This window comes from Corapipo altera, unplaced genomic scaffold (assembly GCF_003945725.1).
Source record: "Corapipo altera isolate COAL_440 unplaced genomic scaffold, ASM394572v1 112, whole genome shotgun sequence".
Taxonomy (NCBI): domain Eukaryota; kingdom Metazoa; phylum Chordata; class Aves; order Passeriformes; family Pipridae; genus Corapipo; species Corapipo altera.
In genome coordinates this window covers 10,947,067-10,961,045 of record NW_020884899.1, presented here as the reverse complement: position 1 = coordinate 10,961,045, position 13,979 = coordinate 10,947,067, and the positions used below count along the sequence as shown (strand labels likewise).

Below are 13,979 nucleotides of genomic sequence, written 5' to 3'. Positions count from 1 at the left end.
GTCCATCACTGGAGTGGAATACCCATGGATCAAACCCAGAGGGATGAATCCCAGCCCAAAACCAAGGGACAATCCTTCACAAGCGCAAGGACAGCTTACTTGCCATTCCACATGCAAATTCTGTCCATGACTTTTGCTAGGGCAAGGGAGGCAGCAGAGAATCATGTAAAACGAATAACTGTCCAAAAATATTCAGCAGACCATCTTTTCGTTCCTTTTTCCTCACGGATAATGATGAGCCCTGAGGTGGCAGTGATTTTGAGCAACTAACAACTCAGACCTGGACTGGGATCAGTAACCTAATTACAACATGCATTTTGCTGCTTTCATGAGCTATTCAAGTATCTCAAAGAAACACAAAATTCTTCGTGTGTGTGTGTGTGTGATTACCCCAAACTGTCAGTGGTTAATTCCAAAAGCGTATCCTCACTTAAAAATGGTAGTTGTACCACAAATTAAACTATTATAGCCATGAGTAAAATTAGGTTCCACATTTGTACTTTCTAAAATATCAAAGGTATGGTTAGTAAAGTCTTTTGTTTAAGATCTCTAGAGTCCTGGAGGTAATGAAAACTGGGTCAAAGAGTAGTTTCTCTCAAAGTTTAAAGTAAATGCTGTGTTCAAGCAATACCTGCTCCTGTGACTCATGGAGTATTTGGTGTAGAGAATGGAACTACTGTAGCAACACACACACCCCAACAGTAGTACCACTGCCTCACAAAAAAGGAGGAAGGGGGGGAAAAGAAAGGCATAGCAGATGATTTTGAACAGTTTCCTGTTACGGTCCCTTGAAAGAAATCCAGCCATACTTTCTCCCTGCTTTCTGTTTGCTGAATTTCTCCTGACAGTTGGCTCCTTCGTTTGCCAGAACCACAACAAAGGACGGCCTTGAGTTTCCACACAGGCCATTTTCTCCCTCTCTCCTCTCTGATCATCTCACAAAGGTATTATTGTTGCTGGTTCACTGGGGCTCAGTGCACCTGAGGCACATCAAAGGCACTTTTTAGTGCCCGCCTGACCACACAGGTCTCTCTCCCACTGCATTAAATTAAACTCGATGATTAATCTCTGTAGCCCTGAGGGTCCCCTGGTGCACACAGAGAGAGAAAATATATATTTCTATCAAAACACAAGTATAATATACTTTCATTTTATAGCCCTAATTAAAAAAAGGAACAGCTAATTTCAGCCAAATGCAGCTGCATATAGGTCTCATTAAAACACAAATACAACTGCTCTGTGTGCTGTACATTCACTTCATGCAGCCTGTGCAGGTAATAGATAAAAGAACAGTAAACCAAAATCCTTTCACAGATTGAATCCAGAGAAGTTTAGAACTTACTTATTGTCTGCTGGCTACAGATTGTTATACCTCTGTGCAGATGAGTGAAGGAAGGCAGTTAAGGAAATGATTATAAAATGCTGAGTAGTTACATTTAAATAAAGATCCACTTAAATCTAGCCAAAAACTGCACAAGCATCTATTCCCAGGTTTGCATTGAAGTGATTAAGAGCCTTAAAAGGTTCTACCTTGTGCAGTCTGTGTTTGACTTCGGGTTGCTTTAATGACAGAACATTGACATGGACTTTCTCAAGTCCCTTTTGTTCTACTAGCATATTTAATGGAGCCACATCTCTCATGGTTGTGGAGTACGCACACAAAAAGTGCTGTGGAAGTGTCAATGCTGACATGCCATGCTCTAGTCTGGGAAGCAAAATAATCTATACTTGTGAACTGGGTCTAGTTAGAACTTACTGATATACAAATATTAAAAATTAATAAATAGCCACATACATGTGCTCCTACAGGGCTGGTTGTACTAAAGGAATAAGCTGGAGCCAGGTGGCCCATTGCCAGCTACTCAAGGCTGCCCTTAGACCTTTGGGGGAAACTGTCTGCGAGCTCCTCAGCTCATTTCAGTCCAGTATTATGTCTCTATTAACTCAACTAATTTTAACAATTTAAACTAACTCAGCTAAATGAAACAGGTTAGGAAGAGTTCACTCAAACAGCTTCTACTGAAAGGGCAGAAACCTCCAGCAAAAAACCTAGAAATAATGAAAGTAGTGGCAGGCTCAAAGGGTGACTCCTTCCCCCAGGACTGGTACCTGCAGGTGCCCCACCTGCCCTGTGACAGACACAGAGGTACCAGTGGAATTTTTCAGAGACAGAGCAAGTCAAAAGTGATGGAGTTTGAGGTTTGAAACTTTTGCTTAGGAAGGACCCCAAATATATTCCAGTTTGCCTACAGGATTTAAGCTCTTGTTCAATGCTCTGCTTCACAATAGTGGGATTATTCACGTCTTTAAATTCAATCATGTGCTAAAATGCTTTGCAGAACGACAATCCATGTGACAAGATCACCATTTATTCATGCTCAAGATAACCACGGGTTCACGCTGTCACTACAGAGACAACTTAACTTACTGTTAAGCCTGATGTTTTATTATCAGCCTCCTTTCTTTGTCTCTCCTGCCGCTTTCTCCATGAAGCATGTTAGTCCTCTCTAACACCTCTAGCACTCCCCGTGCCATTTGCTCCTTTTGGAAAAATCCAAGTTATAATCAGTCTAAATTTAAGACCAAAATGAGTTTTAAATAAAAAATGTGGCAGAAAGGGGTACTTATCTAAATGGAATGCTCTTAGACTCATACATTTTAAAACGGTATAAATTTCAAAAGTAGACACTAAATTTTAATTGCAATCTCAGAGAAAGCTTTTGTATTAATTCACTGAGAAAAATTAGCAACGTGAAAATTGCTTATTGGGGGTTTTCCTTCTTTTTAGTCATGATAAGTATCATAATTCTATACATCATGGCAATTTTCAGAGGAAGAAGGATTTATATTGATTCAGGGAAGAGGTGGGGGAGAAGGGCTGTGACTGAAGACGTGCACTCTTTCTCCAAAGTCACTATTCTGCAACACATTAGTGACAGGCTTGTCACAGATAACTCAGGCTCAGAGTCTTTGGCTCAGATTTCAGGCTGCTCTTTAAGCCACTCTGGCATCGTGGTTTTTACTTTCCATGTCATTTTTCAGTATTGATTTCTACTACTATTAAAGTTCTTGCCTAATAGCAAATGCACGGTAATTTATAATTAATATCTGAAGAAAAAGATAGAGTTACCAGAAAAAATTCAAGGGAAAGGAACTGGGTGAGAAGGACAAAGGTCACTTTTCCCTTCAAAAACATAAGTTAGTATATTCTGTACAAATTAGGACACACAACCTACCCCCATGTGGCACGAAGATGTTCCACAGATCATTGCAACTCGGGATGTAATCGGCTGGTTCTCACATGGCAGGTTATGTCCTTTCACATCTGCTCCAATTACTCCTATTAAAATAAAATTAAAGTTCTCTTTTAAAGAAGAACAAGCCACCCCTCACCAAACAGAGCTCTTCTGCACACAGATGATTGCTAAATAATCTGACACAACTGCCACAAATCAAGAAAGTCTACTTAGTCAATAAAGAAAATTATTTTATCCATCAGATTAAAATTTTTATTCCAGATACAAGGACACAAGATGATTTCTTCTATGTTCATGTTTATCATCACGATTTTTCAGTGTTATTTTGCCTATAACCTGACTATATTCTCTTAGGTAGCACACTGACATGCAGAGTAAAGAGGGCCCTGCTGTAATGGCAGGCTGCAGATGTGTTTATTTGTTCACAGTTTATCATGCACATCCCAGATGATGTGTTTTGTCAGAGGATGAGTTGGAGAAAGGGGTAACTTGGCAGGAGACTGGAAGGCTGCCAGCTTTGTTGTCTTCACTGCTGCTGCTCTTCTCTCCGTGTCAGAACCATCTGAAGGGAGATTATTCCTTCCCTTAGAGGAACTGAGCTTGGCTTTGAGGAGCCTCTGCATGCAGAACAGGACAGAACAGAGGACAAACTCAGCAACAATCAGGCTGTAGCAGAAAATACACCCAGGAGATGCCAGAGAGGTGCCAAGAAAACCTATGGCCAAGCCTCAGAACACATCACATCCTGCTTGATTCACTCCATGGGAGGTTACAGTGGGAATCCTGCCCTCTCCTCCTCCTCTCCCAGGCTGCATTCTTGCACCACATTGTGCTGCACTCAGCAAAATGCAGCAGTCCAACAAGTAACATTCTCTTAGTTGTCTTTTTTCGTCTTGAATATCACTTTTCAACTGGCAAACTGGTCACCAGACCGCTCGTTGCATCTGCACTTGCATCTGCAATGCTCAGTTTGGATACTAGTTTGCCAATCCTGCCAAAAAAAACCCTTTCCCCTCACTGTAGAAGGATCATGAAAGCACTTGCTGGACACTGTGAAGGATGCCAAGTGCTGTGGCTGGTTCATATCCTACATTTCATTAACACCTTCTTGTTTAGTTCACCACTGCAACATTCTTTTGGAGTTTGTCTTACTTTGAGTGCCACGGTTATCCTGGTATTATCATGGTTGGAAATCATCTAAATAATCAGAAAATTAAGGGGCTAAAATTTTACAGTCTTCAATAATCATAGGAATCATAATCTGTCCTTATGCCCCTTTATCTTTTAATTATGTGGTTGCACAGCTGTCAGGCAGAGAGTCAGGAACAAGAGAAAGCTAAAAGTAAGGCTTCTACCTCATATGTTTTATTTTTCACTGCTCCAACATGACATATATGAGTTCATATTAGGAATTTTGGATAGAGTTGTCTACAAGGCAATTTCCTGTACTAAGCAACACTATATTAGAATTTCTAAAGGAGCTAAAAATATTGTTCACACTTGAGAGGGACCAAATATATGAAACTGAATTGTTAACACATGTCATAAATGCATTTTCATAAAAAATACAAAATTAAGGACTCCATGTTTAGATATTTTTTAATCACTAAGAAAATATACATTCTGCAAAACAGGTGTTCTGGGCCTTTTTGGAGTTTCTGAGGGTAGCTGTACTAGTGTTTAGAGTCACAAGAGTCTTCCTATTCATGATTAATTGAAGTCAGAGAGCAAATGAGTCCAGAACATTCTCATAACAATTAAGGCTTTGATATTTTATTAGCTAAAAATAATATAATTGCTGTTATAAGTCACTTTCACCTCTAACTTGGTCGGAATTTTTCATAGTCCAGGGGCGACTCAACATCTTTTGAAGTATCTTAAGAGACACTAAGAACGAGAAATCTGTGCACCCCACAAAACATAAGTGAGATTTTTAGGAAAGCAGGCAATGTTTAGCATGTGCACTTCTGGATTATACAGGTATTTTAGATACTGTATAATAAATTATCTACTTTTGTTGAAACAATGCTGATGTCTTTTGAAAAGGTATAATGTAAACAGTGCTTTTATAAGGCCAGTCCCAAAGCCTGGCCTCCCATACTCACATTTTTATCTCTACACTTTTAAATTGGTACAGTACATCAAAATGTAAGGCATAACTACTCAGCTCTTGGATTTTTACTTTTCCATAAAAGGTATCAGATGGACCAATTCAGGAGTCACACATGACCTCCACAAACACAAATACTAAATAATTCTTTATCTGTACCTTATTTTACTCAAAACTGTGAAGCCTTTATAAACTTTAGGAACTGAAGTCTGCCCAACAAAATTGCACTTTATAGCCAGCCAAAAGTAGATGTGAACTACATCAAAAATTATTAACACCGAAGACAAGATGTCCATCATGTCATTCTGGTTTAGCCTGTAGGACGCCAAAGAGCCCTTTTCATTACTCTGCTGTTACAAACTATTTTTAAAAAAAACAGCAGAATGTGTTCACAAATAAGAAGAATGACACCCACTGGATGTTGTTATCCCCCAGACTAACCTATTGCCTACTACTCTACAGGTCGTATCCTTCCAACAAATTGTAAACCTCAGTATTTCAATACAGAACACAGAAGGGTTAAGAACTAAAACATATACCAGTGCCTTTCCTAAATATATGTTTTACATCAACTACAAGATATATTTATTTCTAATATTTTCACATTTTACTTCACTGTTTCAAATATCTCTTCTCTCTTTTCTTCTGTGCTCTTTTAATCATTATTAAAAGATTAATATGATTTAGTGCATTGCCATCCTTGGTGTCTTTTAACCAGAACAGTTTAATTTCCTCATTATATTATGTTTCTTCTACTTTTTGCATTTCTGCTTTACCTTCAGGAATTTCAGCTCTGTATTCTACACAGTGCAGGTAAAACTCGACTTGAAAAATATTTAAATTTCTTGTTATCAACAGCTAGGGATGAAGGATTTATATTCAGCATTTCAGATGTGCAGCCACACTGTTTATTCTCTTTACATACATTTGCACTCTACAGTTCTCCTTTTTCTCCTGTTGTCACTTCTGTTATCAAAATCTTTTCATTTTTTCTGTCTTTTCTACTAGTTCCCCTACCTACTTATGATCCTTCCCAGACTCAAGGATGAGTTCCATCTTCAATCTTCCTCTTGTCCCAGACTGTAGAGCTATCATGTGATCACCACTGCCTTCCTGACTCTTCCCTCTGTGATTCCCCTCTCCCTCTCTAACAACAACCTGGATGTTGTGTTTTCCTTCCCCTGGCAATCATTTCAGTAGTCTGCTCATGTTTGTGGCGCCATCTGGGAAAACATATTTGGATAAACAGGACTAGCATAAGCAGACTGTCTCAATCCACTGAAGCCCTTCTCTGAGGGCTGTCAGTAGTTATGTATTTCTAATGTCAGAGTTTCTTTACAGAAGTCTATAAAAAAAAGAACGGACAGTTGCTCTCTATTCTTCTTTAAATTCAATTAACTGATTTCAACACATGAAACTTTCTGTGCTCTGGATCCAGTACTCACATCATGATGCCAATTAAACAAGGTCCCTCCACTGCCACATTTTCAGGTGCTCTGTGACAACCCAGTTTTGCAGCAAGTTCATTATTTCAGGTCAGTTTATTATGACATCCTTTTCCAAGAACACAGAACTGCCAAGGCACACAGTTAAACACATTTTTATGCAGTTGGGATAATAATTGACACGAAAGATTTTTAAGTCAGTCACAACAGTAGGGGCACAACACATCTACAACTATGACACTAAAGTTCAGTCCTCCTTTTTGCACATAGATATTAGATCTATATCTAATCCCTCCGAGGTGGTAAGAAAAGCAATCTGCATGATTACTAAACCTCATCAGAAACAGTGATCAGAAGCAAAGTGAAGGGATTTAAACATTTTAAAAGTTCCAGACTCCAGCTTCTAGAAGAACAAATGTGACTTAAAACAGCACAAAATATTTGAAACAAAACTGGTATTTTAGCAGATAATCATATTTCAGTTCAACCTAGAGAAAAATCTTCTGATGAGCAATAGATTTCCAGTGAAAAAACTGTTTCAATAACACTGTAACTTCCTGAGGTAAGACTTTTTTCTAAACAATGAAACTAAATAACCTCAATTTCCTGCTGAAAAAGTTACACTGAATCTCTTTGTTATTGACTGCGTTAAGATAAGGCTAAACTACATAGTAAGAAAATGAAGGCACTGAACCTATCAAATACATTTCAACACAACTGGGCACATCAGAACAGGATGCTGGAAAAGAAACAAAGTCTAAGCATCAGGCCTTAAAGCCTTGAAGCCTGAATCACTTCTAAAACTAAGGAGAAAGATGAACTATGAACAAGCCTCAGATATGAGGCTTCTCCCTCGGAATGTTACTTTTTTATTTTTCTTGCCTATCCCCAAAGTTTTGAGCAATAGAAGATGCAAACTCTCAGCATGTTGGCATTCCAACAGAATGGTACTTGGGCTCTGGAATTCAAAGTGGAACTAGCAGAAGTTACTGGGATATATATGAATATAAACCCAAGAACTGGGAAATTCAGATGAAAAGACAAATAACAGTGATAGCTCCTTTCTATAAACAAACATACAATATTAGCAGTTATTGGGATGACATTTTTTTTTTTAAGAATAGCATCAGTTGGATAAAAACAGGCTGTGAGAAAAACAGCTTTCTAAGGTTAATTCAGTACATTCCCAACTCCAAGAATAGTAAACACATGAGTGAGTACCTAGTCCTCCAGCATGTGCATCAATGAGAGATGCTGCCACTGCAATCCCTTCGGGGAGACCCAGATCTTTGGCAGCTTCTGGCGTTAGACCTTTTCCAACGGCCTCTCCAGGAGACAAGACGTGGTTTCCTGGGCAGACACAAGAAAAACCAAACACCTGTCAATTTACTAAACAGAAAAACCAACGTGTATGTTATTACAAGAACTCCCTTCCTCTCCCTCAAGTCAGCCTGGGATTCATAAAACAAAGAAGTGCATCAAAGAACTCAGTGGGATGGAGAAGGATCTTTCATTATCTGTCTGTACATTAAACACAACCAGGCTGGATCAGGCTGTCCCATAGCAATTTAGAAGTTCAAAAGCATTCAATGTCCTATCTTGCCACAGAGAAAGATTTCACCACAAGCAATTAAATTCTGCTTGGCATCTTTCCAGGAGATATGAAATGCAGAAATCCCAGACTCCTGGGGCAGTTGCTGCCTGGGCTGCCTGAGCCACTCTCTGGGCATAGGAAGGAGACTCAGCTCAGTCCATGCTCACAAATGAACACTGCACCTGTTGCACAAGGAACAGGCCAATTTTTTTTTCCATTTCCATCCCTTCCAGCAGTTACTACTAGGAATAATGTGGCTATAGCAACAGAAACTCTGAAAAAGAAACTGGCTTAAGCAGCAAATTCCTCCTGTTGCAGCTGTATTTCCTCACAGACTTAAATAATGTCTTTTTGAGCCTTCCCTGGCCTTGTGCAGCGTGAAGAAGGCAGGGAACACAACCCCTCCCTCCCAGCCCTGTCACTGGGGAGCCCAGGGGCAGGTCCTGCCTGTATTTCCCTCCACTGCCATAACACATCCAGTTCTGTCTTGTGAAAAGAGACTGTTCCAATAATTAAATCACGGTGATAGAAGCTGCTCAGACTTTAGAAGAACAAATCTAGATTCATTAAACTATCAGAATTTAAGGACACCCCCGAGAGCCTCCTCTCAGCCTGCTGATAACCCCAGGCAGTGAGACCAACAGCTCCTGGGAATGCACACACTCCACTATTTATCTAAAGGTTTGGGGGTGGGAGGCAGAGAAAAGTTCAGTGGGAGCTCCCAGAGATCTCCCTGCCAATGCCAGGGCTTTTAGTACATTATCTGTAGCGTTTACTAAATTCAACACAGCTGGACAGAGTTGGCAGAACTCCTTTTTAAAATACAATCCTATTTTCAGGGTCGATTCTATTGTGAATGTTACACCTAAAGCACATTCTGATGTTTAGAAAGGACACAACAACCCTCCACAACAGACATTAATTAAGAGGAGTAGCACATCATAACATATCAGGAATACACTAATGCCCATGAGCATGAACTTCTAGAAATGCAGTTATACTGCCTGTTGGATGAAAAGATTATGGTATTAAATTCACAGGTATTAAAATCACTTTGCTGTAAATGATGTTGGTTCTTCAGTTTAAGAATTCACATTCCCCTTCTGCCTACTTCCTGAGGAATGCAGTGTATGGAGCACTTTGGGATCACACAGCACACACAGCTTCATGGTATGAAGTTCATTTCTCCAAGAACTTCTATTCTATTGACAGTCACACACCACTGAGCCTGAAATTTCAGGCTGAATCTCACACTGGAAATTTAAAACAAGTCTATATAGCCCGAATTTTTGCATTTGACTTTGGTTTATATTCAAATATTGGGGGCAATAACCAAACTTCACCATTAAGTTTATACAGAAGGATGTGATGACATTACATGACCTCCTCACAGGAAAAAAAGTCTGTATTTTATCAATTTTATACTTCATTAATTACTTATTGTAAAATCAAAACACCGTGCTATCTTTTTCAAAAGGTGTATCTTTTGCATTTTTTCCCAATAATTCAGAGTGTAGAATGTTTCTCTTTAAGAGAATTCTGTATTATCTTTATGGATTTTTTTTAAGACATTGGAGAAAAATACCAGTAAACCAAAGCTGTTTGCTTCTCCTGACATACAAAGACCCTGCAGGTGGGAGGAAGTTCAAAAGAGTTCATGCAGCTAAACTCATATCTTTTTCTTCAAAATCAGTTGCCAGACCTGAAAGCACACAAACATGATGTATATACAGCATGAGATTAAGTTAACTTGAAATAAAACCTCTTTCCAGGCACTCCATTCCATGGTTGACTTGTTTATATCAGTCATACTAGCCAAACATTTCAGTGTCTAATTACCATACTCCATTTTAGAGATCAGGGCTACTATTACACAAAATCTTTTCCTAGCATCTTCTCAATTACTGTATTTCTAGTTAATAAGCATTGAGGGAGCAATTTCAGAGATAAAGATAATCCTCCCTTCTACAGCAGTAGAAGAAATGAGCCTACAGATTCCTTTGGAGTAGGGAGCATGTCTGAAGGCACAGGGGATGTGCCAGGGCAGTGGGCCCGAGAGAGCATGCGCAGGTCACATATAACTCTATTGGCTGAAGAAGTCACATGGTAAACAGGGATATAAGGAGCGGGAATTTTGAAATAAAGCCTCTTTGACCACACCACCGCACGAGGAGCGTTATTATTCCTTGTTATACAAGGGCCGCGCTACTACACTTTGGTACTGGTTTTACATCAGAATGACCAGCAGCAGCACTGCTATCTCACATGGCAATGAAGTGTGTGAGAATGTGCAGGGATGGGCTTCTTGAAGATGCAGGATAATCATCTTGTATTTTGAACAAAATAATTAATACTAGAGTCTGTCCCACATGTTTTAGGAGTCAAAGTACACCTGAACAAATATTCCTTGACTGAAAGTACTTCCCAGCAGTCAGAAGTCACCCATGACAGGGATTGCAAAGGAGAGTCTCCTGGGTCACACAACAGCCAGGGAGTGCGGAAAAGAGGTGCCGGAAAATGGGTGCACAAGGAAAGGATTCTGACTCTGTCCCTCTACTTCATACTTCCAGCTTTAGAGATCAATGCAAGCTCTGCTACACCCATACAATGTGGTCAGAAGGAGCTTTGTAAGAGGGAAGGAGCAAGATCTGCCTGGCCACTCTTTTGGCATCACAGAATTTGCCTCTCCACTTACACAAGTGGGAAAAAGTATGTGGAATGGACACTGAACCACACGGGTAGAGACCTGGGAAGGGAATTATAAGTCTCATGGTTTAATCTTCACTGAGAAACTAGAAAACTCAGCTAAGCATCAGTATTAGAATCTGTAAATGTAAAGTTATTAAATGATAAAACATACAAAAAGTAACCAGTGAGGAGCCACAATTAAAAGTGAAGTGTTTGAAACTGCATTCCAGTACCAGACTGGAAGGAGGGAACAGATTCTTACTTGAGCAAAACACAGCAGCTTTAGAAATCAAGGGACAGATACTACAAACATAAAGGTATTGTACAGCTACACACCAGCAATTCAGAGCAGGTGCTGCCACCCCTAAATCCAACCTGTTAGGGGAAAAAGAAGCTGTGGGAGGGGAAGGGAGGCAAGTGAGAGCTGCCTGCACAGAGCCGGGCAGTGAGAGCAGGGCAGAGGCTGCATAAAGGAGGCACTGAAAGGCCCAAAACTCCTCAAGGCTCCTGCCAAAGTAAATGTATCGAGTCCTTTGTTTACAGTAGTCTCCTGTGCAAGTCATTTACCTTTGCTATAATGACTTCCAAAATTAGACCTAACCAAACAAACCCATAATGGCTGAAGCTGGAGGACTTTCTGTTTCACATTCGTGCAGCTGTCTCACTAATGCAATGCCTTAATCCACAACCTTTCATTTGGGACGAGACAGGCTATTTCCAGTTACTTTTTTCCCCTGTAAAGCAGCGAGTTTACAAAAGGAAAAAGCTGTCTGAATCTCTTCCTCTGCTTTTATCCTTCTTCGAAGACTTGTATTAGAATTTGCTATAATCAAGCTTCGCTTGAAGAATTTCTGTGCTACCAAGGACCCTCTACCTTTTTAGGTGGTTCCCACAGGAACCAGCTATTTACAAAACACAACACACAAGGCAGATAATGTATTTTCAGTCAACTTTAGTGATCAAAATACACTGTACTGGCTTACTAATATTTAACAGAATGAGGTACTTTAGGATGTAGCCCTTTTTAAAACAACAAAGCCAAGCCCAGCAGGGGCCCAGCTGACTGAGCTGTGATACACTCACCCAAACAGCTTTTCATCTATCATGCAGAACAGGGCTGCACTTCACATGCACTTATATTTGGCTAAGTGCTTAAAAATTCAAAAGGAATAAAATCCAAGGGAGATGTCCCTGTTCTTCACTAATTTGACACAAGCAAACTTGAATTTGGGTCTATCAATCCCTTGCTGAAGTCCCAGCAGCCTCAGAAAGAAACTCAGCTGGATGGTACATCCCATCCCCATTTCATAGTCCCCCAAACTGGACAACCTAAATGCCTTCTGGTTTAAAAGATCATCCAAAAACCAGATATCCTGTTAAAAAAGGGATATAGAACATGCACTGAAGAAGTTATCTAGTCAAACAAAACAGTGCTAAATAAGCATCAAAGGAAACAGGATCTCAGTAAAAAGAAGCGTCGTCCATTCAGATGGATCTTGTAATAGGCAATGTAAGGGATTTTCCCCCTTGATGTTTTGTTCATTACAAAACATGGAGACAAACTCCAATTTTTGTATTTTATAATAATCTCACAATGCCAAGAGTCTAGAAATAATATAAATAATATACATCATCCCAACCCTATCTCATACACAGTCAAACATCCCTCTCAGTTACATACAGTACTCACATTTAAGTGAGATGTATATGGCTGCTTTTCTAGAATTTTTAATCCAGCTGAATAGCCAAAATAGTGCTAAGATCAAAGGAAGCAGGATAATGATGCAGACTATAAACTATAATACTCACTTTTTCTTAGGACTGAATGCAAGGTGGATAAAGGATGTAGAAACAGTGAGATCTGGGGCTTTTTTAACCTGCAAATACCCTCCACAAAATTTCCTGGTTGGTGGTTAAAGACTTTAGCATTTGCACTGAGGAAAATCAACCCAAAATGTGATATTATAGGCTAGGTAACATAAAAGTGAGAAAAACAGTTGGTTAAACAAAACCACCTTAGCTTTCTTCAGATCAAAATCCATCTCTGTCTACAAGAGCTGCCACAGGAGCTTGAGGCAATCTACTTCGGGTCCTTTCCATCCCAGTGTCCCACACAGCCAATGTCTTTGGCTGAACTACATCTCCACCTAATGTGTAAGTAGTTCAGGTAGACATATTAAGCTGCTAAATACAGGCAAAATCAGGCAACCTGTGTGCAGGCAGGTCCTGGGTGGTTAAGCTGAACAGTAAATTGGTCAGTAGACCACTGGTGCCAACTTCAACACAGGCTGCTTCCCTTCTCGGCCCAAGGAAATAGAGCTGCTCCATGGATAAATGACAAGCTTTCCTGGTTAAAGGTCAAAAGAAAAAGAAAAGGAAGCATTCTGCATCACTGGGTCATTAGACACATCATGGTGGCCGTGAGTGAGTTTTCTTCCCCAGATTTCAGTGAACCAGTGCAGAACAAACATCTCCCGCAGCGCCTGGTTCACTGCTCACTGCTGACAGGCCTCTGGGTACACAGCACATACATTTGATGTCTTACTCAAGGTGTACAATATGTACTCAGATGTCTTACTAAGTATCTAGTTGCAATGTACTTGCATCCAAACTCAGCTACCCGACCTTGTTATTTGTTGCAAACAATAATTTCAATAAGCTGATAATTTACATTTCTGGCACTTTAGAGCACAATATTCCTCAGAGTTTCTCTAAATACAACGATTATCAATGCAAATGACAGAACTACTGATATACTTTCAGAGATGTTTTGGGTTGGTACAGTACACTAAGATTGTATAGGTATTTTAGCTTGTATTAATTACAGATTATTACCTAAAAGAATTTTTTTTACTGGATATTTTTTAATAATTCACATAATAAAA

General features: G+C 39.7%; 1 protein-coding gene across 4 annotated transcripts in view; it reads right to left on the bottom strand.

The window, feature by feature from the left end:
• The window catches only part of FGGY (FGGY carbohydrate kinase domain containing), a 130,080-nt gene that overhangs the window by 61,431 nt on the left and 54,670 nt on the right, over positions 1-13,979 (bottom strand). For 3 of the 4 annotated variants that reach the window (XM_027649328.1, XM_027649330.1, XM_027649331.1), the window contains 2 exons: positions 8,034-8,162; positions 3,237-3,340 (listed from right to left, as the gene is read on the bottom strand). In XM_027649328.1, coding sequence (XP_027505129.1) covers positions 3,237-3,340; positions 8,034-8,162 — 233 coding nt within the window. The remainder of the gene's footprint in view (positions 1-3,236; positions 3,341-8,033; positions 8,163-13,979) is intronic. The other variant, XM_027649329.1, reaches the window with a different exon arrangement.